Raw genomic sequence first — 26,431 nt, forward strand, 5'->3', positions numbered from 1 at the left:
ACGCATGATGCTAAGATGAGTTATTGTGTTCGATTCCCAGTGACTAGACGGGTGTGTGTTGGAATGTATTTCTTGTATTCCCTGGCAAGTCCGAACCCATTAATTCCCTTTTCCTTACACCAGAGAATGAGTGTGTAACGCGGCATTCCTAACTATCTCCGCGCGTCGCTTGTAAACAAACAAAAAAGACGCGCACTTTTCCTTTGATGATTCCCATGTGAGGAGCTACGTGAATGAAAATAATGTATTGGTTGAATATACATGCGCTCTAATCTGTGGAAGATCTCAAATAAGCCTTCCTGCTTAGTTTGACATCATATGTGGTAAGAATTTATCTTTTAATTCTTAATAATAAGCGTAGAATGGTACGAATTTATGAAGAAATTTAAATCATTAATTTTTCAACAAATAGACCATTTAACTGCTAAGTTTTATCATACGAATATTTTCCTTAATTTTATTGATCATTTGAATCTAAAATTATCAATTTCTGATGCGGTTTAATATGTTTCGTGCCAATTTAAAGTTTTTTAGAAATTTTATATTTTTAATTAAATTGAAATCACGCAACCTTGATCTTACAAAAATAATAACCATTAATATTATGTAATTAATTCTTATATTTTTGTTTTAGACTTACTGTTTTCATGGTAATAAATACACATTCGTAAACTTCGCTATGTTGGTCATTCGGAGGGCTTGGAGATAAGATTTCGAGAACGGCTAGGCATGCGTTCCGAAACACAGTTGTTAATGAGATTTCAGATTTTTTACAAACTCACAGACAGACAGATGTCCTGTTACTTTTAAAATAAAATCTTAAATTACCTAAAGTGTGAATTGACTGTCCCAATCTTTCATAGCCAAGTAAAACTCCAGGTGAATGCAAGCGAAACGTCCCTGAAAAATATACATATCATACAAGCAAACAAAATAAGGAATTAAAGATAAAAAGAGGTTTGCTCGTCATATACCATTTAACACACATTCATGTCATTCACTGTGCTATAGAACCCAAGAGAATTATCAACCTGTAATGTATGCAGTATTTTATTGCTCACCAAAGGATATTAGATTAAGTAGCATCAAACAGACAACCAACTCTTTGATTGCTTGATCATTCAAGTCCTAACTGTTCATTGTAATGAGTTGCGTTAGTTTCTTGGCCCAGGCAGGCACCCTCCCCTACTCTTCTTATTGGAGTCATTGTTGCAATATGTACTATTTTAACGTCTTTAGTCATCATCTATCAGACTAAATTATCAATGGCAAGCCAGTATAAATTTTTATTGACTAATGGTAGGCAAGTATGACGCCATTTTTATAGGTACAATAAAAAGCTTCTTTGAGGTTAGTAATAAAAAGAGGTTCTACTCTATATAGCATTACAGACAGAAAGATGGATAGACAGGCAGACAAGACTGAGTGTAAAGTAACTAATATTTATTCACAGCATCGTTTTATGGTCAGCTTTCCGCAGATATCAAAATAAAATATTTTAAGATTAAAACAGTTTTGTTAACCCCAAGGGCCAAAGACCCGAGCTGATAAAACTGGTATTAGGTTTCTTTCAAATTTTTTTTGGAAAATTGTCTGTAGTACGATGCTATGCATGATTGTTCAGTAGTTGCTGAGAACAGGTTCTAATCCAGCTGATAAAGAAATTACGAGACATTACATTTTATACATAAATCACAAAGAAAAAAAACAAAAATATAAAAGAAAATCTATGAAAAGATAATATTTGCTTAGTTTGAAATTTCTGGAAACAAAAAGATTTGTGTCTCAGCTTTTTGCCAACGTGTATATTAAACAAGGATATAACATACTATTAGTTTTATGCAGGAATAAGGTATAACCAACAAGGGAAATAAATATAAAATATTTGGGGGGCAAATGGAGAGGTCGTCAATTTTACGATGTGTTGCCCCCCAACGACAGCTGAAAAACTCATATAGGTTTCGTGATTTTTTCTGAATTAATTTCGTTATTGGTATAAGCTGAGTTTTATGTATTAAACATTTTACTATATGATAAGAAGAAAGTAAAAAATAAAGTAGATGTACAAATGATAACAATTGGAAAAATCACATTATCATAAAAAGTTCTATCTCTATCTCACCGTATTAACGTGACGGACGGACGGACAACGTGGATTAAAGAGAAGACTTTCATCAGAATGGAAATCTTCTACTATACATCTATGTATCTTCGGAAGCAGAAAATTACATTTATCTATTATATTCTAACGTTTAAAGTAGAGGCTCCTTAGAAAATTATTGGAGAAATGAACATATTTTTGAAATTTTAGAGTAGCTTCGCTCCTAACAAGGATAAAAACAACAATTGGACCGAAGCTTATACACAACATATCTAAAAATATTAAGTAAATACAAAAAGAAATCTAAAATTCTGAAACATAATTTAACAGAATAATGCAGAATTGTATGAAAAATGAAACTGTTTACAACCTTCAATCCTTGTATTTTGATAAATTGATGTGAATGGTATGGCCAGACTTCCAAGCCAGTGATGCTCAATTCTGTAAATAACAGGCTCATAATATGTTTTTTAAGGAATATTTTTAGATTTTACTTTCTACTAGCAGCTACGCCCCTAGTTGCATCTTTGGGCATTTAAGAAAGGGGGAAAATAAATCCTTTTTCCTTATGAGGGGGTTTAGCTTTAACCTTCTTAGTCCTATAAGAAGCTTCATTGTAAAGGATAACCTTATTTGTTAACGATAAAATAGTTAGTGGTTTGCGAGATCCTTTGATAACAAGGGCAGACAGTTTAACATCCTTGTATTTTTATAGAATGTTTTTGTCGTTTTTGTTGTACCTCTAACCTAAAGTAATAAACAAACAGACAAAAATACTACCCCTGGATCAACCCCTTTTATAAATCATTTTAAATTGGGGGGAAGGGGGGAATAGTCAATGCCCGACAAGGTACTTAAACACTTAAAACTTAACATAGGTTGCAGGCTGGTATTAGGCTATTTTTTTAGATTTAAGCCCTGGGGTGGTTTTAGGCTATGTTCTACCTCATGCTTACCCCTTTGCACAACGAGCACCTAGATGTTAGGGGTGGCGCCGCTAGTATACATAGAAAGTAATGCTTGTATGTATTTGTATGAAAAAAAACATTCATAATTAATCATAAGATGAATAGAAACTAGATATGCAAATTATTTTTCATAAATAAAAACTTGCTTATTTTAAAACTAGCGGCTTCGCCCCTAGCCTCTAGGTGCTTTGCCTCAATTAAAATAGCACCAAATAGTTGATGTTTCATCTTCATCATCTAAAAAAAAAAATTTGATGGGGATCTTCATCATCTGCATCATCAACAAAAAAAATTGAGGGGGAATTTATTTAATTTAGGGTGGGGGGGGGGGTGTCCAACGCCCCAAGAAAATAGCCTAAAACCACCACCGGACCAGTAGGTATATTCCCTGAAGAGTAGAATCCGATCGGTTCAGTGGTTACCGAGATCTTAAGGGACAGACAGACGGACGGACGGACAGACAGACATCGTTCTACTTTGTATTATAGATAGATCACAAATAAGAGGGAAGGGGTAATTTTGTTTGTTTGTTATGTTTGGTCATGTTAGGTGACGCAGGTTTAGAGCATCCAGCAAGGTTAGGTACAGAGAAAAAATTTCACCCTCTCTTATTTTTACTTTTTTTAAAATAGAAGGGGAATTGTTTTGTGCTCGATAGACACTATAATGGAAAGCACAAAAAAGGTGTATTATGATGATTCCTGTGGTGAACTTGGCTGTTTCTCTCTTCATCATCATCAATTAGATCAACATGAACCTCATCAAATAGATGAAGGTGCAGGTAGTCCTTCATAACAAAAAGTTAAGATAACCTTTCAAACCTTAAAATTATTTATTCCTTAAAGAAAGCGTTTTTTTGGAAAGTACTAAAGAGTTAAAAATACAAATAATGATTTTTCTCTTAAGTTACAGACTCAAATAAAATCTCAACCTTTTTATTATCCTTTATTTCCTATCTTGATAGTGAAATTTATCATTTAAATTTTTGAAACTCTTTAAAAAAAATATACAATTTATATATTTTATTATTTTATCTTCAATTTTCCTTGATTCTACGCATACTGTCAGGTGAGAAATCATTGTTCAGCGGCTGGAAAAAGAAACTCTTTGTTTTTTGAGGTAATTTCTTTAAATTAAAGTGGCATTATAAAATAAGAAATAACATTTTTTCAATAAACTAAATAAAAAGAAGTAATTGTTAGAGCGGTCAAATTTTCTAGGGAGTAGGCAGTCCATCCCCTACCAGAAAACAACCACTGGACAATTAGGTTTATTCCCTGGGAAGCACAACCTAATTGGCTCAGCGTTAGTGAGAGCTTATGCTGCAGACAGACTTCGTTCTACTTATAATGTACGTATTTAGTAAGTTATTTTGGTTGATCCTAATTTGTACAAAAAATTCAAAATTTTGTGTTTTCAAGACTGAACTACGATTTACAGACAGACATTGCGTTATTTAGATACAACATAACTATGAAAAAAGGTCCTAGGACAAACGAAGGAGTCCCAATAGTCGGAGTGGACAAACGCAGGAGTGGACACTTAACCTAACCTAACCTATTTTAGACCTTCTTATAGGTTTTTTAAATGCCTATACCCTGCAGGGGGCTTATTTGGACATTCATATCTTAACCTAACCTTATCTGCATAAAAATACTTAATTAAGTTAATATTTTAACACTCCTGCGTTTGTCCACTCCGACGTTTGGGACTCCTGCGTTTGTCCTGGAACCTGAAAAAGGCTTTATCTCATTGTAAGTGATTTCACTCTTTGGTTTGAAGTCTTAAAGTGAACTGCATTATAAATGCTCCTAAAAATCTATGCATTATCTTCATCTTATTTTCATTTTGTTTCTGAATATATGAAAAGATCAAAGAGTGTCCCTTAAACTTTAGTTCTAGTTGATGGTTCCAAGAAGGATTTGGTCCTACAGCAGTACTCGTCCTGGTGCCACAGTATAATAGGGATAAAGTCAGGGAGGGAGGGGACATTAGGCTGTTTGTTACACTAGTCCCAAAAGCATAGACGTCCAAGGGGGGGGGGGGTAAAGAGGTGATTACCCCCCTCAAATGAATTTGGGGGTGCCGTAGGCAATAAAAAAAATGCCTCTATGAAATAAAGATTACCACCCCCAAAATTTTTATTTTCAAAATTTTACCCCCCCCCCCCCAAATAAAAAAGCTTGGACGCCCCTGCCCCAAAGTATGAAATAACGTTTTCTAATTTGTTGGCTCAACAACTTTGAGGACTTTTCTTGAATTTTGATAGATGGGGTAATTTTGTGTATTATCATTGAGGATGTACACTAATTTATAGGCCATTGTCTTTTCCCTGTAGATCCCTGATAAAAAGAGAAGGGGTAAAGACATTTCTACAACTTGCATAAGTACAATCTATGTGTTTTGACAAAAAGTGTGTCTGTTTTTTATTATTGATGTATAATTGGCAATATTTTTTTTACTCTTATGACAAAATACACCAGTTTTTTTACATCAATATTATTCTATGCCTGGCGCTTGAATTCTGTAATTTTGCCACAATGAAAGAATTCACATTGGCCTCCTTGGGTGTGGTAGTCGGCTGCGGGATTATATTTCCCTGTGCGCGATAAGGGCGTATATATATAGATGATAAATTTGGTAAATATTACACCAGATTATCATATTCATTAATAAAGTGAACTTTGTTTCGGGATAAAATAACAACGATCCCATAACCTCCCCTCCCCCCTTATACCCTTTCCCTCCCCTCCTGGATTAACGAATTTACCAATGAATAGCAGGAGAAATAGCAACTTAAATTGACTACAATTTTTCCTTATCACAATATCCACGTATATTCTACATCCATTGTTTTTTTTGCCCTCATTAGTCATCACAATACGCACTTGCCTGTGGATTAAGGGAGTCAACATCATGCCTGACAGGTACATCATAAGCTCTGACAACAGACAGGAGAACCTTCACCTCTTGTCCAGACAGATCCTGCAGCGTGACCTTCTTCCGTTCCTGGCGTACTGGCCTCAGAGGGCGCTGCTCAGGTGCCATCCCTCCTATTTATGAAAATATTTTGTAGATGATATGTTTCTTTTAGTCTTAATTATAGCTTATTTGCTTACATATATAGAAACAGTACAAAAGCTATAAGAAAAAAAAGAAGAACGTGATAAGTACAATAATAAAAAAAAGAAATTTAATTTTTCTAAAGTTTCAAAAGCTGCTTTCTAATTTTTGTGTGTTATTTTTGTTAGGGGAGGTGGGGGAGGATTTAGGATTAACAGATTAACTGTCTTCAATATTCACTTATATATCTTGTGTGAGGTTTTACATGTCTCCTCCTGGTATATAATTAATTTTGAGTTGATAGCTTACCTAACATCATGAACAAGGTGCTCAAATCAGGAATACTGTCTTCAATAATTATGTCACTTCTTCTCTTTCTATGTTTTGCTATGCTGAACCTATGCACAGGAATAAAGAGATAAGTAAAAATACATAAAAATTTGATTTTAGGGGATTTTTTTTCTCGAGTTCGAATCACTAACAATCATTAGTAAATATTCATAAAATGTTGCAAGTATATTTTACATTTTATGTAATTTAAAATTGATTTGATTTTTTGAAGCAGCTTATAGTGCCTAATAAAAATAAGGTCATACTATACAAATGACCAACGATAAGCCAGTAAACATTTTACCATTGGTCAATTAAAATGTATACTGGCCTATTATTGGTCATTTGTATTGTTTGGCGTCATTTTTTATTAGGCACTTGAAGATGCTTCAATTTTTAAATTATTCCTTTAACCCTGACCTATGTGCCACCTGGCCTCTCAGCTGTTCTAGGTACAACAGGTTCTTGGCTCTCAGCTGATTGTGATGACCAGCCATATCTTTCTGCTTATACTCCAGCTTTTTGGCGTATGTTTCCAGGATACCCTTGGGTATTTCCCGCTCATTGGCAGGTATCATCCTGTAATTTCTAAAGTCTGGAGCTTTTGCTGTTCTCAACTGAAGAATCTGGAATCTGAAGTAAAGAAATTGGAGGAAAATTAATTTGATTTGCACTTTTATTACCTACTGTATTTTTGCTAGTAGCTACGCCTCTAGCTTCTAGGGACATTTAGAGATAAGATGTATAAAAAAAAACATAAAAATGTATGAAAAGCTTCACTGAAATGAAGAACTCAATAGATTAAGCGGCTAGCGAGTTCCTAACGGACACAGAAAAAAAACTAAAAATTATTGACATGTGTCAAAGTACATTTGAAACTATACCATACAAGAATAGTTATTTATCGCATCGTATTATAGGCAGCTTTCCTCGGATATTAAAATGAAAAGTTTTAAGATTAAAACTAGTTTTCTGAGCCCCAAGGGGCCGAATACTTGGCTAACAAAAGTGGAATTACTTTTATGATTTTCGTGGAAAATAGTCTGTTATACAATTATATACTTAATTATTCAGTGTGGCAGAGAACCGGTTATAATCCAGTTTATCAATTTCGAATGAATACTGGAAAAGTAATTCTTACCTAAGATTATTATTGATGGTTGCTTCTGAACAGAAAGAAAACTGATCATCAAGTTGATCTAATCTAAAGTAACCCTGGTCTATACTTGTCGTATCTAAACCCAATCCTTAAATTAGGTTTTAATTTTAAAATCTAATTTTAAAGTTCTTGTTAGATATTATACAAAAAAAAACAAATAAGGGATATGTGTAATGTATAATAAGATTGTTTAGAATACTTGCTTTTACTCTTTTTAAGTCGAAAACTGAAAATTTGAAGGCCAAAATACCAACCTTTCAATATACATTTGAGACAATAAAATCAACAGTGTAATCTTTAATATATTGTTTTAAGGTCTGAACCAGAATATAATTTAAAGGATTATTCCCTTGCACAGTGCTAGAGTTGGAAACTGTAGGAGCTACCAGGCTGTGGCGTGCATGAGTTAAACTTGCCATCAGGTCAGAATTCCTAAATTAAAATCATTAATTTATAAATTAACTATCTGAATTTAAAAACTTAATTGTTCTTTTAAGACTTAGTTTTGGTAATTTTGTGACATTTAAACTAAACTAAACAATTCAATGAATGTAACTACTCCTTACCTGGGATCATTAGGATCAATCTGATGATTAATCAGCCATGTTTCTAACTTATCCGGATCAATATTACCAAACTTGTCAAAGACCTCAGTGATAGGCTCAACTGAGCTCTTGTGCTTGTTATATTGTCGCCACTGGTCAATAGGTGGCGCTAGTAGGCTGCCATCTTGACGTTTAGCCCAGCCAACTCGGGCGTACAGCTTCCCTCGGGTGTGGTCAACCTTTACAATGAAAATTAAGTGTATATTTTAAATTGAATGGAGTTATTTACTAAATAATACAAAGTTGCTTTGAGTTGAGGTAGGAGAAGGCTGATCACATATAATCGAGGAATTGTGAGAGAAAAATTTCAGAAAATAAACACAAAAATAGAGAGATTGGGCTGTATATTATGATAGTGACCGAAATTTAAACACATGTTTTCTAATTCGTTGGCATGAAAACTTTGGGTACTTTATTAAATCTTGATTAGTTGGTTCAAAATAGCAGTGTCCGAATTTGTTAACCAATAATTTTAGTCTACAGATGGAATTTTTTTGTTTATCATTATTGGAGATGAACATCAATTCATCGCCTAAAATTCCCTACATGACACATACAGAAAACAGGAAAGATTAAAAATTTGAACTGGCACCATGGCAAAATGGATATAGAATCTACGTGGATATCATGACAGGGGAAAATTATTTGTCAATTTAGGTGCTTACAGGGACATTACTTTTTGGGCAGTTCGTTCATCAAGAATAAAGGGAAGGGGATGGAATTGTCGTTATTTTATCCAGTTATCTTTTTTAGAGTACATGATAATCTGGTGTAAGATCCAAGTGTTATTAAATCCATTATTGGCAAATAACTATTGTATACCTGGATCTGAGACTTGTCACTTGAAACAGAGAATGGTTTACCAGATCCAAGTCCTGCATGTCCATGGCTAACTTCATGGGTGCTCTTAAATTCAAATGGTCCCATCTCAGTCTAGAACAAAAAATTTCATTATTAAAAAAAAATATTTTTAATTTTAATCAATAATAAATTCATGGCTTAACAAGCAAAGCAATTTATGTGAGGGGAGGAGAAATTCGCTCAAAAAAAATTGTGACGTCTTAAAAATGAGAATAAAGAGAGGAGGAGTGGGAAAGAAAACCCCCCAAAAAAGATGGATAATTCCTTAATTTTTATGACATCACATGATGATTTTTTGAGCGACTTTCTCCCCTCACCAATTTATCAGCTTTGAAAACATGTTATTGCAATCTTAGCTTATACTTTTTAGTAGAAGATGATTAAAGTCCCTCCACATATTATGACGTAATACGATAAAATAACCAATGAAAGGCCAGCATAAATTTTACTGGTTAATTACAGTGTAAACTGGCCTCTGATTGACTATTCTATTATATGCCGTCATAATCTGTGGAGGGACTTTAATCATCTTCTTTTTAGTAATTTTTAAGTTTTATTTTTCTAATAGTTATTTATCTATAGTATTATAGATAGTTTTCCGCGTATATTAATATGAAAAAATAGATTAAACCGGTTTTTGTTAGCCACGAGGGTTAACAAAACTTTAATTAATGATTTTATCTTAATATTCGTGGAAAATCGGCTGTGATACGATGCTATACATAATTTTTCAATTTGGCTGAGAACCGATTCTAATCCAGCAAATATAAATAGGTTACGAAACCATACTGGAATATACCTTACCTTATCTAAACTGGTATTCGGATCACAGACAGGTATCTGAACATCAGCAATTACACTTGACTTCAGCGTGCTACCCTCAATAATCTGAATCCGCAAACTTTCCGGCCACTGCTGGATTTGAATGGGGAATATTTGTCCAATTGGGACCACAAAATCCTGGCCAATAATTTTGGACTGGCTTTGGCATACTTCCTTGCCGTTGAATAGAATTTTAAACATGATCTTGGTTTTGTTGACAGCGTTACGACGGTTCAATTCTCTGTTATCATGTATTTCTGACTCCTTGCTGGTTTTACCGCCCATCAACAGCTCTAGGGTCAGCTTGGGTTCACCTGGATTACGACGACATTTCCTGGCGGCTTTGTCGAGGCTGGCCCGGATTTTGTCCTCGTCGAATTGTGTGGGTGGGCTGGGTTTTTCCGGCTCTGATTCGTTTAGAAATTCTTCATCCTTCAAAGAACAGTAATAATTTATACAGGCACAATAAGAGGAATCAAACTTAGGTACATCATTTTTTTGCCAATTGTCTTATCCCCGACTCACTTACCTTGGCAAATTGATCAGCATCCACACTGCCCAACCCTTTCTCCATATCTTTCTGGTGCTTCTTATGCCTGTGCCGCACTTCTTTTCTAGTGGCATGCAGTTCTTTCCATTTCTCAAGCTCTTCCTCATAGGTTGTCTATAAATATGTCATAGAGGCAGGGGACATTGGACTGTAAATAAAACAGTATCCAAAATTTGTAGGCTTATAAACTTTGAGTATTTTTGTTTAATACTGATTGGTTGGTTAAAAAATAGTACTTTTAAAATTTTTAACCATTATTTAAATAATAAGCACAATCAGTTATTTTTTAAGGGTCAGCTTCACTGAGGTACCGTGATGGTTTTAGATTATTTTATTTATAATTTCTAAGTCTTGAAAAGGTTTCAGGCTATATTAATTTTTATGTCATATAGTTGATATCAATCATTTGATTTGTATGCAAGGACGTCCAAGGGGGGGGGGGTAAAGTGGTGATTACCCCCCCTAATTAAAATTTAACCTTACCCCCAACCATTAAGGAGAGGGTATTTACCACCCCAAACATTTTTTTCGGGGGGAAATACCCCCCCTCCACCAAAAAATAAATAAATAATCCCTATCAAAAATATTTTTGGCGTAAATTTTTTTTTGGGGGGGGGGGGAAATTTACCCCTACCAACAGATTTCAAGGGGGGTAATTCCCCCCCCCCAAACAAATTTTACCCCGGGGGTAAAAATTTTGGGGGGGGTAAAAAAAATTGCGGCGTGCTTCACGCGCCATTTTACTCCCCCCCCCCCCCCAAATAAAAAAGCTTGGACGCCCCTGTTTGTATGTCATCTAAAAGCTTCAAAATTTAAAATGACTACACTCATTTAGCTGTAATACTCGTTGAGGCCATTAGATAACAGGTTTTAATTCATATTTCCTTTACATTCTATAAAACTTGTTAAATGATAAAATATGTGACATTTTGCAGACAGAAAGTTCATGTTACATATTTCACTGTAGACAAATTGTTATGCAAATTTATATGGAAAATCACTTTAACATTTTACTTTACAATCTTTATAAAATTGTTGAACTTTACTGTTTAACAGAGATTGTATGTTTTTATTTTTTCTACAGAAGTATTCTGTATTTATAAGCAAAACAAACTGAAAAACAGTACAGTCTTAAAATTTAATTAATCTATAAAGAAAGGATAACAATAAAAGTAAAAAGTAAAGCAGTTTGTAGTGCCCAATAAAAGATGACGTCATACTATACAAATGACCAATGAAATGCCAATATACATTCATATTGACCAATGGTAAAAATTATACTGGCCTATGATAAGTCATTTGTATTGTATTTGACAGGTTGTTGGAAAATTATAATCTTGGTAGTGTACTACCACTATTTTAAGAGAAATCGCCCATGGAAAAATAATTATTCCAAAACATCATTTTAAAACTTAACTTAATTAGCTGACCTCTATCTATTTATTGCCGCAAGTTGTAGTGTAAAGATAGCATACTTTTTAGGTAAACTAGTGGTCGCGTCCCTAGTATGTAGGGGATCTGTATTTGAAGGGGCAAAGGGTGCTAGAAAATAGCTTAAACCATCATAATATGTACCTTAATCTGACAATAAAATAGTTTTAGGTAATCAATCACAAAGCCTATATGAAGCTTGCTTTTGCTTAAAATAGGGAACCCATTCGGATCGGTAGTCAAACTTTTAAGCTTCAGGCCAAAAAAAACCTTACTACTTTATATAATAGGATAGACCTAGGGGGAAATATGTTTACCTATAAATAAATTTATTTTTTCTTACCTGATTTAGTTCTCTTGTTTCTTCATATTCATCTTGTTTCTCTTTTAATTCTTTATTCATCTCATACATCCATTCCTAGAAAAATTATTATCTCATGTTTTTGACAGATAAAGCAGATTTATAAGATTTTCAGGTACCAAGCTTTTTATTACAAGGGGGTAAAATGAGGGGTTTGAAAGGTTTCAGAGGTTCATCAAATGTATTTATTTTATTTTTAGGGGGGTAAAATGGGGTGTTTCAAAGTTTAAGGGGGCCGGGTCAACACCCCTTTACCCCCTCCTTGGGGCGTCTGTGTCAGGTATTAAAGTTTTGGACAGTTTTGGTTATAAACATGCGTATTTTAAAATGTAATATGATGTTTTTCTGTCCGTCTAATTGAAAATCCGCTTAAAAATCGTAAACGGCCGAATCAATAGTTCTACAATTTTAGGCAAGTTCCGTATAGGTTAAGGGAAGATTTTTATCTGCGGGAAAAAAATCCCATCAAACATATTATTCATCTTTTGTGAAAGGGGGTAGGAAGGGCGTAGCCTCTAGTTTTAGAAATTTCGAAACAATATGATACAAAGTTATAAATTTATATAAACCATATTGTTTTACTTTATCTTTGTTACAGAGCTGGATCTTTAAATCTTTTCAATGGTGCGCCAAATCGGGGTGAGCCAACTTTCCACTAATGAGAGCACATCATTTTACGAAATGCCGCGCTGTGATTGGCTGAAATTCAGCGCACCCCGATTTGGCGCACCATTGAAATGATTTAAAGATCCAGCTCAGGGGTGTCAAAGTTGTAATATAATTGTATAATATCCCACATTGATATGTTAGATGGGATGGGATATACCTCCCTCTTTACATATTATTCTTTGGTAGGGGCTCTGTTCTAAAGTTTACGTGTTGTGTCCAAGGCATTTCCTCGTAGAACAGCAATAGTAAATCATCATAATAAAAATAACAGTAAAGTTACATACAGTTAGTATGGAGAAAGTAAAAAGGCAAAAATCAAAGGACAAATTGAACAATAATCAGCAATATGTTTATAAATTTTATAATTTGTAATTAAATAGAATTTAAACTTTAAAGTCAATTAAATTGTGACTCTGACGTCCTGCTGACAAGCTATTTACCTAAAAATGTAGTCTTAATATCATAAGAATAATGCAATGTCGCTATTGTGTCAGTCATGACAAGTTTTTTTTAAAGTCAAACATTCGATTTAAAAATGGTATGTCGATAATATGTGACCTATGACAACTTTTCTCATACATACAGGGCAAGGGTTTTTTTTGTGTACCCCTGCAAAGTGTTCATGGAAATTGATGATTTAATACTCCTTTGTTTCACAAAAATTCTTTGTCTGCTTATCATTTAAATTCTCTGTGGAGTTGGAATGAAATAAAATCCAGGATATAATATAATTTTAATTATATCCAAATTTAAAAGAATTAGAATGTCTGGTGGTGTGTGGGTGACTGGAAAAATTGTGGGTAGCAGGCTGGGTGATTTTCAGTTGAGGAAAATTACAGATAAATGCGATGAAAAAAAAGTAAGTTAATGTTTTTTTTACAGCAAAGATAAAAAATCATTAAATAAAAGCAATAGGATATCTATCTGACACACAGAAAACTGTCCCGAATTTGTATTAATTTTGAGGAACAAGACTCCAGTTACGTCATATTTTTCTTTCCCGAAAAAGGGAAGGGGGGGAAAAGGGAAGGGGGAAGAAAAAAGATATGGGAGAAAAGGGGGTTTTCCCCATCTCTTTTGAAGAGATTTTCTTCCCCCCTTCCCTTTTTCGGGAAAGAAAAATATGACGTAACTGGAGTCTTGTTCCTCAAAATTAATACAAATTCGGGACAGTTTTCTGTGTGTCAGATAGATATCCTATTGCTTTTATTTAATGATCTGTATGTGTATATTATTTTAAAAATTTCTAACCGCTTGCCAATTAGGCTCTACTTTATAGTAAACCCTTTAAAGGTCAGATAGAATTTTTATTCTAATACAAATAATAATGACACCCCCCCCCTCTCGCTCCCTAAAAAATGTTTAACACTTTTTCTTGCTAACTAAATCAAAGGCCGTGGGTAGTTTACCCCCCGTATTCTTAAATTTGCCTCGGAGAGCTCTTCTATGGTTTATTAGTAATTATATCAATTTATATCATTTAGGTAATATGTTCCCAATTTTTCTTCAATGCCGAAGAGTTAATAAAACAAGAATGACTACATCCATAAAAGCGAAGCACTGAAACGGTAGGACAAACGAACAGTAATACTTGTAGTAGAGTGTCAGAACTGAATAATCAGAATATAAATGTATATACGAAACAAAAGTAAATTAATTAAAAATCTGCTAAAATACAGGATAATGTTTAAGGACATTCTTACATTTTTAGGACTTGATTATAGAGATGCTTCGCTTATAACATTGTACCTTGATGTCCTAGGAATCAGGATTCCAAAAATCAGATTAATCGGATTATTATAACACATAAAAATATGTTGTTAAGTTGAAAATTAACATGTTTGAAATGGAAGTACGGACATTCTAAAAAACGATTATAGAGTTGCTACGCTTTCTAAAACATACCTAACTACTACAGGAATTACCACGCAAAAGTTGAAATCGATAGGACAATTCTAATATGTCTAAATATACGTAAAAAGCTATCCGTTCCGGATGGACAGACCGACGGATGGACCCTAATTATAGAAAAGCTTCGCTTTTAAAAGTGCAGAAATTATAATTGAACACAATGATTATACGTTTAATAGAAATGGTTCAAGCGAAAACTACAAAAAAAAATTGTTGATATGCAAACTATATTATCAAATCCAGTCCCTTTATCCCAGTTTAGTCTAGACAAAAGAGGATTAATTCTAAAGCCATATTTTCATCACAAAAGAGATAAAAATTTTATAAAGAAAAATAAGCTTTTTCTTTTATAAGAAGAGCAGCTATTCTGTACTAGAGTTTGTAATTATGTTCTGTTGCAAAAAAAGAACTATCTTAAGTTATAGCTAATTAAGGGAGGAAGGGGATATTTGACTGTATATTACACTAATATAAAAGTTTCATTTAACTAAACTAATGATTTTATTCTACTTCAGGGGTAAATTTATTTATCACCATTCGAGATTTCTATTAATTTATCGTTTATTTATTAATACACTAAGATCTAAATCAAGTAATATTGTTGTTTAGACTTAATAAAAGTGTTTAACATATTTACACAACATAAAAATATGCTAAATAATCAATAGATTATGATTTAATGTAAACAAACTCTTTATAACAAGCGGCTGTGCCTCTAGGGGCATTTTAAAATTGGAAACGATATTCGAGGATATTGTGACAGGGGAAATTTTGTCATCAATTTAGGTTGATACTCCTCAGTTATTGGTCCAAATAATTATATATTGATTGTTTTCAATCTTAGTGTTAAAATAGAACGGGAGTATTCTTTTGATCCAGGTAAGCTATTATCATCAAATCTTACCTTTAAATCTTGATTATGATTGACAGCTTCTTTGTGAATTATAAGTTTATGATTAGTGACATTATAATTTTGCTGTTTTCTCACTTCCCTCAATTCTTTCCATATTTCCAATAGCTTGCGGGCTAATTCTCGCTCTTCTAAAAAATAATATTGACTTTAAAAATGTAATGCTTATGAGTGGGTGGGTGTCTGCCTGTCTATGTTTGGGGAGATTACCTTCATAATCCCAAGAGATTTCGCCCTTAGAAGAAAGGTCTTTAGCGTAGTAGCGTAGTAGCTAGTAAAAACGATTTTATTTCTTGTCAGCCATGATGTCGTCATAAATATCAGGTGAATAGCAAATAGATAATATATCAATGCAAGGTTTTGTGAATATGAATATATTTTGTTGGTGAATATTAACCCAGTTATTCCAGAGGTGAATTCTTTAAAACACTTTTGCCCAACTAAAATCTGTTTGCACCACTAAAATTTTAGTGAGGCAAAATTATCCCCTCTAAATTTTTAGCCAGCCTTACTGATTTCAGTGGGGCAAACTAATTTTAGTGATGCAAATTTTTAAAAAAGAATTCACCTCTGGTTTGTCAAAACTTTTTGTTTGTACTTGCTAAATTTCTTGCTTCTCGATAAGAAGTTATTATTCTTTTATGCAAAGGCAACGTTACAAGTTTTTCCTATTTTTTTTTGCCAACAATCAATTCTGTTAGAATGACTGCTTCAAAGATAATTACCTAAAGAATGCTTATCTCTCTCATGTCTAACTGCCTTGATTTCAGCTTTATAGGAAGCAATTCTTTTATGGTGGAATTTAACATCTTCAATATGTGTAGTCTCCATCTGATCCTCAACACGCTCTATTTCTGTATACAGGGCTCTAAAATAATTATATAATACTTAATAAAAATCCTCTGTATGTGGTTGATAGCAATATAGATCTAGACTACCATAAAGTGATATAGAATATACGTGAATATTATGACAGAGGAAAAATTGCCGTCAATTTAGGTTGCTAACATGGACATAATTTTTTGGTTAGTTCGTTCATCCAGTAAGAAGGGAAGGGATGGGTAAAGTGGGTGGATGGTCGGACATCATTATTTTAGCCAGCTACAAGTTTCACTTTATTAGAGTACATGAGATCTAAGTAATATATAAATGATAATAATAAATTAATTCAAACACAAGTCCCAACTCACTGACATACCAAATATTGTGCATGGTAATGAGTTTCACCTGTTTATTTTGCCAAGGTTTGCTTCCCTACCTATGAATGTAATATAGCAGCAGAAGGTAAGAATTACAATTACTTTTCAATTTTGATTAATTTAAGCAAATATTCTTATTTCAAAGATTTTATTTCAATTTTTTTTAATCAAGAGAATAGTTATTTCTCGCGTCGTATTATAAACGGCTTTCCGCGGATATTAAATGTACAATTATAAGATTAAAACCAGTTTTTTTAGACCCGAGATGCCGAAGTCACGGGCTAAAACACTGGTTTTAATCTTATGATTGTACATTTTTATATATTCATAGAAAGCTGGATATAATACGATGCTAGACATAGTTTTTTTTCGTATGGATGAGAACCGGTTCCTATCCACCGGATTCGAATGAATACGAGAAAAAATATTAAAATATTTTTTTTCTGCTAAAACAAGGATGACAACACATCCAATATATTAAAGCTTTGCTAAAATTGGAATAAATCAAAATTATACAATGCCTTAACCTACGCTTAAAACATTCCGTTAAGAACGGACACACTAGCCGAATCAAAATTGAGTAAATTTTCACTTTTTAAAGAAGTTACCTTAATTTAGTGTTTAATGTAGCAAGTATGTTCTTGTTTAACCTTCCGGAATAGTCACTGTACAGCTCCATCAATTTCCTATTTAAATATAAGAATATTAAGGTCGGTGAAATTTCAGTTTAGAAATTTCAAGAGATTTTAACGGATAAGACAATGGACGATAAATTGATGTACACCCTAAAATTACTGTTAAACAAAAGTAGATATGAATGATTAAAGATGGAAACAACTATTTGGTACCATCTAATCAAATTTTTCAAAAAGTCTCCAAAGATCTAGAGCCAACGAATGAGAGATCCCAGTATATATCAATAAAGAAGACTTCAGCTTTTAACAACAAAAAGCAAATTTCGAGCTTTTCTCATGATGAAAGAAAATAGTTTTATAACTGTGAGTGTAAAGAAAAGATTAATATAGTTTTTAGTTATATGGTTTTCCTCATAAACAAAGATGACATAATTCATAAGTAGCAAAGTTTATACATGTAAAGAATAGACGGGTATAGTCCTTTCCACGACATCCCTCCATAAGGAGCGATTCTTCGTATTTTTAAAATGGCTTTTTATAGGTTATTTTAGGTTAGGTTAGGTTATATTGTGTTAGGTGATTGCCCCACAGGGTTAGGTAATTGGCCCCGCAGGGTTAGAGCCCCCCGCAGGGGCTAGAAATAGGAGAAAAGCTACTGTGAAAAATACGAAGAATCGCTCCTTATGTAGGGATGTCGTGGAAAGGACTATACCCGAATAGACAAACAAACAGACAAAGTTAGTTAATATATGCTCACTAGTTATCTTTAGATTAAAATCTTAAAAGTCTATCTTTAACAGCAGCTAAGGAAATCACATTTCTCAAATTACAATTTCTATTTTCATTGCAGTGCAGCGAGAAAAACGGACGGACAAACAAAGAAATTTATAAAGAAGATCCTTTAAAGGAATTTAGTAGATTTTTCCTGCTAGCTCCTAGAAAATTTCCCTTTAACGGAGACAGACAGACAAACAGGCATTGCAATTTAAGAGTTGCAGCGCTGCTTGAAGGAAATGTTTTTATGTTTGTTTTGTCTGAATAAAAATAATTAACCTGGTGAGATAATGTTCTAAGGAAAATAAATGATGATGGCTGAACACAAGAGATCCAACATCCAATTCTAAAAATATTAACATTTTATTTCATACTATACAATGTGTCATACGCCTGAAAAAAAGTTGAAGTAAGAAAATATATGATGATGGCAGAAAGCAAAAGATCAAAAAAATTTACATTTTATTTATGTATATTATTCTTTTGAGTCACAAGCTTGACAAAGCAGCAGTAGTTGTGATGATAACTGAAAATTTTTACATTTTATATATTATACAATGTGTCATACGCCTTATAAAGTAGTAGAAATAAATTAATCTATCATCGATGAAAAAATTTATTTAAATATATTTTTCTTATTTATTTTATGACTATTATTCCAAGGGGTTAGAACATCTCTGTAATACAAGTATACAGCTGGAGGCGATGTCACTGGCATTAAATAAAATAACTTGTACAAAATGATAAGAAAAGTTGGTTAAATTCAAAAAAAAGAAATATTAGTCCTTAGCATTCATTTCTACTTTACTCAAAGATTAATTTCTTTTTAATTTGTAATTCATCTTAAAAACAAAGATTTTTTATAATTAGGGTTTGCACGCCCGTTTGTGCAAATGTAATGGTTAGCTTATTCGATAATTGCTAATGTTTGAATTGCTCAATAGATTTGAAACTTTGGATGACGATTTAGAAACTTTTTGACAACAATTTTTGAATGATATAACTATTATACATAATACAATTCATCTGATTTTTGGAACAATAATTCCTAGGACAACAAGGTTAATATTTTTAAGTCCTAAAAATATAGGTATGTCCTTAAACAGAATCCTGTGTTTTCAGCAATTTCATATTCAATTTTGTTTATACTTTAAAATTAATATTCTACATATTAAGTTTTGTCATTTTACAAGTTCCTACCCTTTCTTCTGTCGTTTAATTAAGAGCTTCGCTTTTATGGATATTGTCCTACTTATTTTGTATTTACAAATGATAACAAAACGTAAGTTAAAAAGAAAATATATCTTAAACAATTTAAAATATTTAAGATTTAATATGAGGATATTGTCTGCATACACTTTTTTTTGCTGTAAACTAGTCTCATAACTACAACTTGTATAAAATGTGGACTTTAATAATGGATGAAGGATATACGTGGATATATTGACAAGATAAAATTTGTTGTCAATTTAGCTTGCTAATGTGGACCTCATGTATTGGTCAGTTCGTTCATCCAGTAGACGAGGGTTTAGTTATTTTAGCCAGCTGTTAGCATCACATTATCAGAGTACATGAAAATCTGGAGCAATATCCAAGTAATAATCTATCTATTACTTTAATGTCCAGAAAATGTTGTTTTCCCCTGAGACAACTTTACTTTACTTTGTTGAAGAAGCCAACAACTTTTAACTTTATAAATTACAGTGCTGTGGTATAAATTTAGAATAAAGAAAATGAATATCACTTACACTATTGGCTGATATCAAAGACCCTATTGACGGTCGGCACAGGGTCCCAACCCGTGAATATAGAGTCTTTTTTAACCCTGTCCCCTTAATTCTTTTACTTTAATCCTACAACTAACAAATTTACTTTAATTTCATTATACATTTAAATTTCAATCTCAAAAAATCATAGCATGACTCACAATAAGACAATCTGTGTCCTGTAAACATCTAAACTGCAGCCGCCAGAATGTTAACAATATGCAGCCGTTTCAATTGAAAGGTCATGTATATGAAAACTACAGGCTTTCTTTCACTCTAGATGTGAAACTTTATTCCTTAGCCACAAGTGAGTTTAAATTTTCACTTTTATTAGTTAAAAGAAAAGACCAAAGTTTGGCAGACATGAAGCAAGTTACATTGTCATTCATTAAGTAAAAGAATAGAGTGGGCACAAGCTATATGTAACTCTACCCACAGGGTGGGGACCTTACAATTGAGTAGATACATAAGAGCAGAAAGCAATTTGCAAGCAGACGATAAAGGTCTTTACCACTAGGTTCAAGTAGTTGTCTGGGTTATCCATCTATGCTTATACATTTATTCATTCAGCAAAGTTTAATATTGTGCATTTTCATTTTAAAGAGAATTTTTCTTCTTAACTTACAAAGCGTTTTATTTTCAATAAATGCATAACATATCTGACCTTTATAATTACAACCTTCAATTCTAATTTTTTAGGCGTAAATGTCAAGCAATAAATATCGATTTTTCTTTAAGTTTCTGCTTAAATAGTTGAATATTTCCACATACTAAAAGACAGTTATTTTGACATCTTAGCTGCTAATAGACGTAATCTTTCCTTTCATTGTTAAAAATAATAAGATAATAAATATTTATCGCATAGTATTTTAGACAGTTTTCCGCGGATATTAAAATTGTTAGCCCCGAGGGACCAAAGGCCCGTGCTATATAAACTTATTTTCATTTTATGATTTTTATTTTAAAACTCGTGAATGTTTTATATGATTTTTCGGTATGGCTAAGAGAGAACTATTTCTAATTCAGCGGATATTAATCAGTCTCGAACCTGGAAAATACATAGAAAGCCTTTTTAAAAATAAAGATTAAATGACAAACCTAGTTGGCAGGAATCCCCCTCAGAGAACAGAGCCAGGCTGTGGTGACCATTTTGACCGCCAGGTTGAGCGAGCACAAAATCGGTCAACAGAAAATTTTCTTTATTCTAAAGATACAATAATTTATTTCTATTAATTTTATTATTTTAAATCTTAAATTTGTATTAGAACTCAAGATATTTCTTTTTTTAAATATGAGATTTAAATGAGTATTAAATATTTAGTAAAAGATATATAGTAATGGTAAGAAAAACAACATCTACAAAGGCAAAGCTCTAAAATCAGGTAAAATTTGTTTGATGAACGTACGGCATTCATAAATACTTCACCTCGTGAGAATAATTCTTGGTATTATCATGAAATTTTGGAACATTTTGGTAGGATAATTGTGGTATTTGTTTGATGGTAAACCAATCCTAAATCAAAGTATTTCTTAAAATAAAAGTAAGAAACAAGTACAAATGGTTGAAAAACAATCTAATTAATTTATACAATATCTGAATATACCCTCCTTAAAACAACATATTTTTTATTGTATTCATGTTTCATAATAACTAGTTTGGCCCTATAATTTACTCCTTCAAAAACAATTATATGAAAGTAATAAATGACATCGAATGCTTTGTTAAATTCAAACATGTTCTAATAAAAATTGCAATATTATTCAAGCTTAAACTATTATTGAAATACACACATTATAGAATATGTTTTTTTTTTTGTTTTGTGAATAAAAAATTAGCAGCTACGCCCTTGCATCTAGAGTCTTTGTATTCGAAAGGAGCTAAAAAGTAGCCTAAAACCATCCTAATACTTAAATCTGAAAACAGCCTAAAAACATCACAAGACTAAGTAAAGCTTATCTAAAATTGAGAACCAATTCGGTTTAGTAGATTTTGAGATTTTAAGCTTCAGACATTAGGATGTACCTGATCAACTTCTCGATTATTCTTTTCTTGGATCATTCTAGACAAAAAGTTTAGGGTTGGTCAATTTTAATACTCTATCAAATGTGAAAAAAACAGACAAAAAACAAATAGGCAAGAAAATTTGAAAAAAAGGGATAGTTAAAGTTGTCTATTATCTTTATATGCTACTAGCGGATACGGCTCTAGTAACCTTACTCGAGGGACTGTTGGGGGGAGGGGTAGTATTCACTTTTAATTTAATTAAAAAAAAAATAAAAATAATTTAACAACATGTTTTAGGGGATAGGGAAGAATTTTTTGACCCTTTGCGATTACCTTTTGGAGGGTGGAGTTAACCTTCCCTAAAATAGCTATTTTTCAAGGTTATATTGTGCTTCTTGGATTATTATAAACATTTGTAAAAACTTCAATTTTACCTGTTTTTAATTTTGTTTAGGTTTTTATTAGCCATCCTGGGTAGTTCCCCTGTATAGACACCCTCGTCAACAACCCCAACCCTGCTGCCACCCCCAGGTAGCTCCATCTCTGTGGCTGGCGTGTAGTACACCTCCTTCTCACTATCCACCCTGTCCGTGTATTTGAGTATCTGGGCTGGCTCCCACGTGGTCACTGACCAATCATATTCTTTACCTGAATGTAAAATAACGGGTAAAAATGGCGTCTAATGACAGCAAAGCTTTTTGAAAAAGGTAGCCTAAATTATTGAGAAAAAAACACAATTTTGAAACTATTTTGGTTAGGTTAGGTTAAGTAAAGTTTAGAAAAGCCCTGCAGGGATATTTCTCTGTATAGACAGATACACGCTGGGTAAGAGCCCCTGCAGAGCCGAAAATTTTTAAAAATATCTTAGGAAAAGTTTAAGATAAGAGATAGAGTTTAGATTGTACAGTAAAGGTTGGATAAAAGTACCAAATATAATATTACCAATATAAAATTTTGAGAGCAGTTTCTTCTTATCATTATCCTCATTTTCATCTTCCTCCTCTCCCTCATCCGCTGTGTGAAAGTCGTCTTCCTGCTCCTCGTCTTCCTTTCCTCTATCATCTCCCGCGGATTTTTCCTCAGATGATTTCGTGGATTTTTTATCCTTGGCTGTTTTCTTTTCTTTTTTGTCAGGTGTTGTGTCTACAACTACCTCTTCCAGGATGTTTTCATCCCATTCTTTTGTGAAGAAGTCATAGCCTTCCTCTTCTTTACGAAGATTTCCTTCAATCCGCTAAAATTGAATAAATTAAACCATCATTTTGTATCATTTTAACAAGGTTTTATGTTTAAATGTAAAAAAATAAATTATGCAAGGTAGTAAATACTAGAGTTTTTTTTTGCTAACCAAGTTTCTCAATTAGAGGAAAGCCTCATTTCATACATGGAATTGTATAGTTTTTTTTTCTAAATTAAAGTCTTATGGTGGTTTTAAGCTATATTTCTGCCCTCTTCTAGATTCTAGGTGAAGTCACTAGCATCCTAAATAGGCATATTTCTTTTTTAAATGCATAAAAATGCAAGATTTTTTTTTCTATATGGAGTTATTTGAATGCTACACTAAAATTCTAAAGAAATATTATGAACAGGGGTCGGCAGCCGCGCTTCAACCGCAACTAATCCTCATATTCAAACCCGTTTAGATGCTTTATTTTTTTTAAAGTAGGGATTGCCATATTTGGGATAGATGAAGACTTCTAGCTGATTTCTGAAATTTCCCTAATTCTTACAAGTGACTCACGGAAGGCTGTCAAGCCAAGATTATGAATGAATCGCCTCGTATTATAAACAGCTTTCCGCGGATAAAAAATGTACAATTATACGATTAAAACCAGTTTTTATATCCATGAGATGCCGAAAGAACAGGCTAAAAAATGGTTTTAATCATATGATAGTACATTTAATATTCTACTGGATATAATACCGTTATGTTATACATAATTTTTCCGTATTGCTGACAACCGGTTCTAATCCACCGGATTTTAATCGGCTTCGAAGAGATACTGGAATAAACTAACCTTGGCTTTGTTGGCATGCTTGGCAAATGCTGCACTGGCTTCCTCATCTTCCTCCTGAAGTATTTAAGATCCAAGTAGTAAGCTTGTTTGTCTGTAGCAAAGGATCTTGCTAACCACTGAACTTTACAGTGAAGCTTCGTATATGTCCAGTGAAGGTTTAAACTATTTTTGGGGAGGATATCTCTACCCTCCTATAAGAAATTATCCCCCCCCCCCCTTAAAAAAAAATATTTTTCCCTCTCCATTTTGAGTGCCCCTAGAGGCTTCTAGGGACGTAACCGCTAGTTGTTGTAAATAGGAATAAATCTATAGAAATGCCAAACAATTATAGTTATCACTTAAGATGCTGAATCAAAATTAAATACAAAAATCTGCTTCTAGGGTATAAAGAAAGTGACAAACTTCTCAAATATGAGGCTTAAATTAAAAATCATTGCTTGTTTGAAAAATTAATAAAGGTAAAAAGGTGGAGGATGATTTAATTTTTCAAAAACCAATAGGTGTAATGTTAAACCAAACAAGCAGGGTTTTAAAATATTGATTGGATTCAAATAGCTAAATTGAAAATGAATACCTACTGTAAGAAATATTTGGTAACATAAAAATATCTATTATCTACAATACAAAGTAGAACGATGTCTGTCTGTCTGTTTGTTTGTCTGTCTGTTTGTCTGTTTGTTTGTAGCGAAGGATCTCGCTAACCGCTGAACCGATCGGGTTCTCCTTTACAGGGTAGCTTCTCATAGGTCCCGGGAAGGTTTATAACTATTTTCTTGGGGGGGTGGGACACCCCCAACCCCCCCAGAAAAGAAAAATCTCCCCCCCCCAAAATTTTTTTTTTTTTAAACTAAAATTAAAATAGTGAGATCCACTCCCCCCCCCTCCAAATAAAAAATTCCCCCCCCCCCCCGAAATACGAAAAATTGGTTTGATAGAACATCTTGGGGCAAAGTATTATTATATACTAATACATATAATATTCTAAAATATACATACATGACCTAATACATTACCTTTAGTCTGTCTTCAATTCTTGATGATTGTGATCTAAGGTTTCTGCTAGGAGGCCTACTCATTTCGGAACTTGTCTTTTTTCTTTCCAATTTTAACTTCAACTTTTCTTTTGCTGATATCTTTCTACTTCTGTCTCGTTCACTTAGCCTGAATTTAATAGTTAAGCATTGGTAATGCACTACCCAGGGGTGTCCAAGCTTTTTTTTTATTTTGAAGTTTGAAGGGGGGGAGATGAGGGGGTTGAATTAAAAAGGGGTAATTTAATGAATTTTTAAAGATTTTGATTTTGGTAAAATGAGCGGTTTTGGAGAGTTTGGAGAGGGGGGGGGGATGAACAGTGAACACAACTATTACCCCACCCTTCGACGCCTATGACCCCCCAAAAAAAATTTTACTCCAAGAAAAAATTAAATTTTTTTTCAAACAAAAATAAAAATGAAGAAAGTGACAAAGTCACTAGTCTACAATGTGAGAAGTAGGGTGTTTTGTCTGTTTATTAAGATCTCACTAACCAATGAACAGGTTTATACTTTTATACTGAAAATCTGGAATCGTATAATATAAATCTATAGTATAGACTTAGTAATTTCAATACACATTTTATTATAAAATCACGAAACCTTTCCAACAAATATATTTAAAATATACCTTTCACTGAATTCAGATTCAGTTTTGGATCTTGTGTCCCAGGGTTTGTCATCATCCTCCCTTGTCTCTATCAGATCTGGGAGGGGGGATTTACCCCCCTTGCCCAACTCTGGCAGGGGGGACTTAGCCCCTCGGTCCTTTCCCAGATTAATTCGCAGCTCTATAAATAAAATTAGTTTTAAAATCAGAAAATGTTTGCTTATTATTATTTAAAGCAAAAGTATGATAAAGTGATCGTTGTAACAGGTAGCGCACCCACAGGTTGCCGGGAAGTTTTGAACCTTGGCCTATCATCGCGTCATAACTAAAAATGATAAAATGATTCCTACTCCTACTGTGTGAAATAGAGGAGAAAATACCTTGGCCCAAAACAGGCTAATCACATTGACATGCCCAGTTAGACAATAGTTGTAAAATCAAAGTGTTGCTTGTCTAAAGAAGTTTGATTGTATAATCACACACTTAATTGGCAAAATTCGGTTTAGAATACACTAAAATATGATATCTTGGCGCGGTGAATCCAGTCCTATAGAGGTTAATCTATAGGTTTATGTCAATGATGATTAAAAAAGATATATTTAGTAGCTGGACAAAGTGTCACAAAAATCATCCTTGTGACGTCATAAAAATG

At 33.1% G+C, this 26,431-nt stretch overlaps 1 protein-coding gene across 1 annotated transcript in view; it reads right to left on the reverse strand.

Moving 5' to 3' along the window:
• Cc2d2a (Coiled-coil and C2 domain containing 2A) overlaps positions 1-26,431 on the reverse strand; it is a 45,309-nt gene that overhangs the window by 18,212 nt on the left and 666 nt on the right. The window contains exons 2-30 of the mRNA XM_080171163.1: positions 25,801-25,960; positions 25,152-25,299; positions 24,139-24,192; positions 23,063-23,354; positions 22,555-22,768; positions 22,139-22,175; positions 21,542-21,628; positions 21,214-21,319; positions 18,629-18,695; positions 17,549-17,626; positions 16,467-16,609; positions 15,736-15,872; positions 12,234-12,308; positions 10,439-10,573; positions 9,892-10,341; positions 9,049-9,159; positions 8,188-8,405; positions 7,978-8,053; positions 7,821-7,875; positions 7,604-7,709; positions 6,883-7,095; positions 6,442-6,530; positions 5,962-6,122; positions 5,580-5,668; positions 4,954-5,014; positions 4,113-4,159; positions 3,747-3,854; positions 2,472-2,542; positions 829-900 (exon numbers count right to left, since the gene is read on the reverse strand). Coding sequence (XP_080027289.1) covers positions 829-900; positions 2,472-2,542; positions 3,747-3,854; positions 4,113-4,159; positions 4,954-5,014; positions 5,580-5,668; positions 5,962-6,122; positions 6,442-6,530; positions 6,883-7,095; positions 7,604-7,709; positions 7,821-7,875; positions 7,978-8,053; positions 8,188-8,405; positions 9,049-9,159; positions 9,892-10,341; positions 10,439-10,573; positions 12,234-12,308; positions 15,736-15,872; positions 16,467-16,609; positions 17,549-17,626; positions 18,629-18,695; positions 21,214-21,319; positions 21,542-21,628; positions 22,139-22,175; positions 22,555-22,768; positions 23,063-23,354; positions 24,139-24,192; positions 25,152-25,299; positions 25,801-25,960 — 3,660 coding nt within the window. The remainder of the gene's footprint in view (positions 1-828; positions 901-2,471; positions 2,543-3,746; positions 3,855-4,112; positions 4,160-4,953; positions 5,015-5,579; positions 5,669-5,961; positions 6,123-6,441; positions 6,531-6,882; positions 7,096-7,603; positions 7,710-7,820; positions 7,876-7,977; positions 8,054-8,187; positions 8,406-9,048; positions 9,160-9,891; positions 10,342-10,438; positions 10,574-12,233; positions 12,309-15,735; positions 15,873-16,466; positions 16,610-17,548; positions 17,627-18,628; positions 18,696-21,213; positions 21,320-21,541; positions 21,629-22,138; positions 22,176-22,554; positions 22,769-23,062; positions 23,355-24,138; positions 24,193-25,151; positions 25,300-25,800; positions 25,961-26,431) is intronic.

Source organism: Acartia tonsa, chromosome 1 (assembly GCF_053477335.1).
Source record: "Acartia tonsa isolate MP-2025a chromosome 1, ASM5347733v1, whole genome shotgun sequence".
In the NCBI taxonomy this organism is placed as follows: domain Eukaryota; kingdom Metazoa; phylum Arthropoda; class Copepoda; order Calanoida; family Acartiidae; genus Acartia; species Acartia tonsa.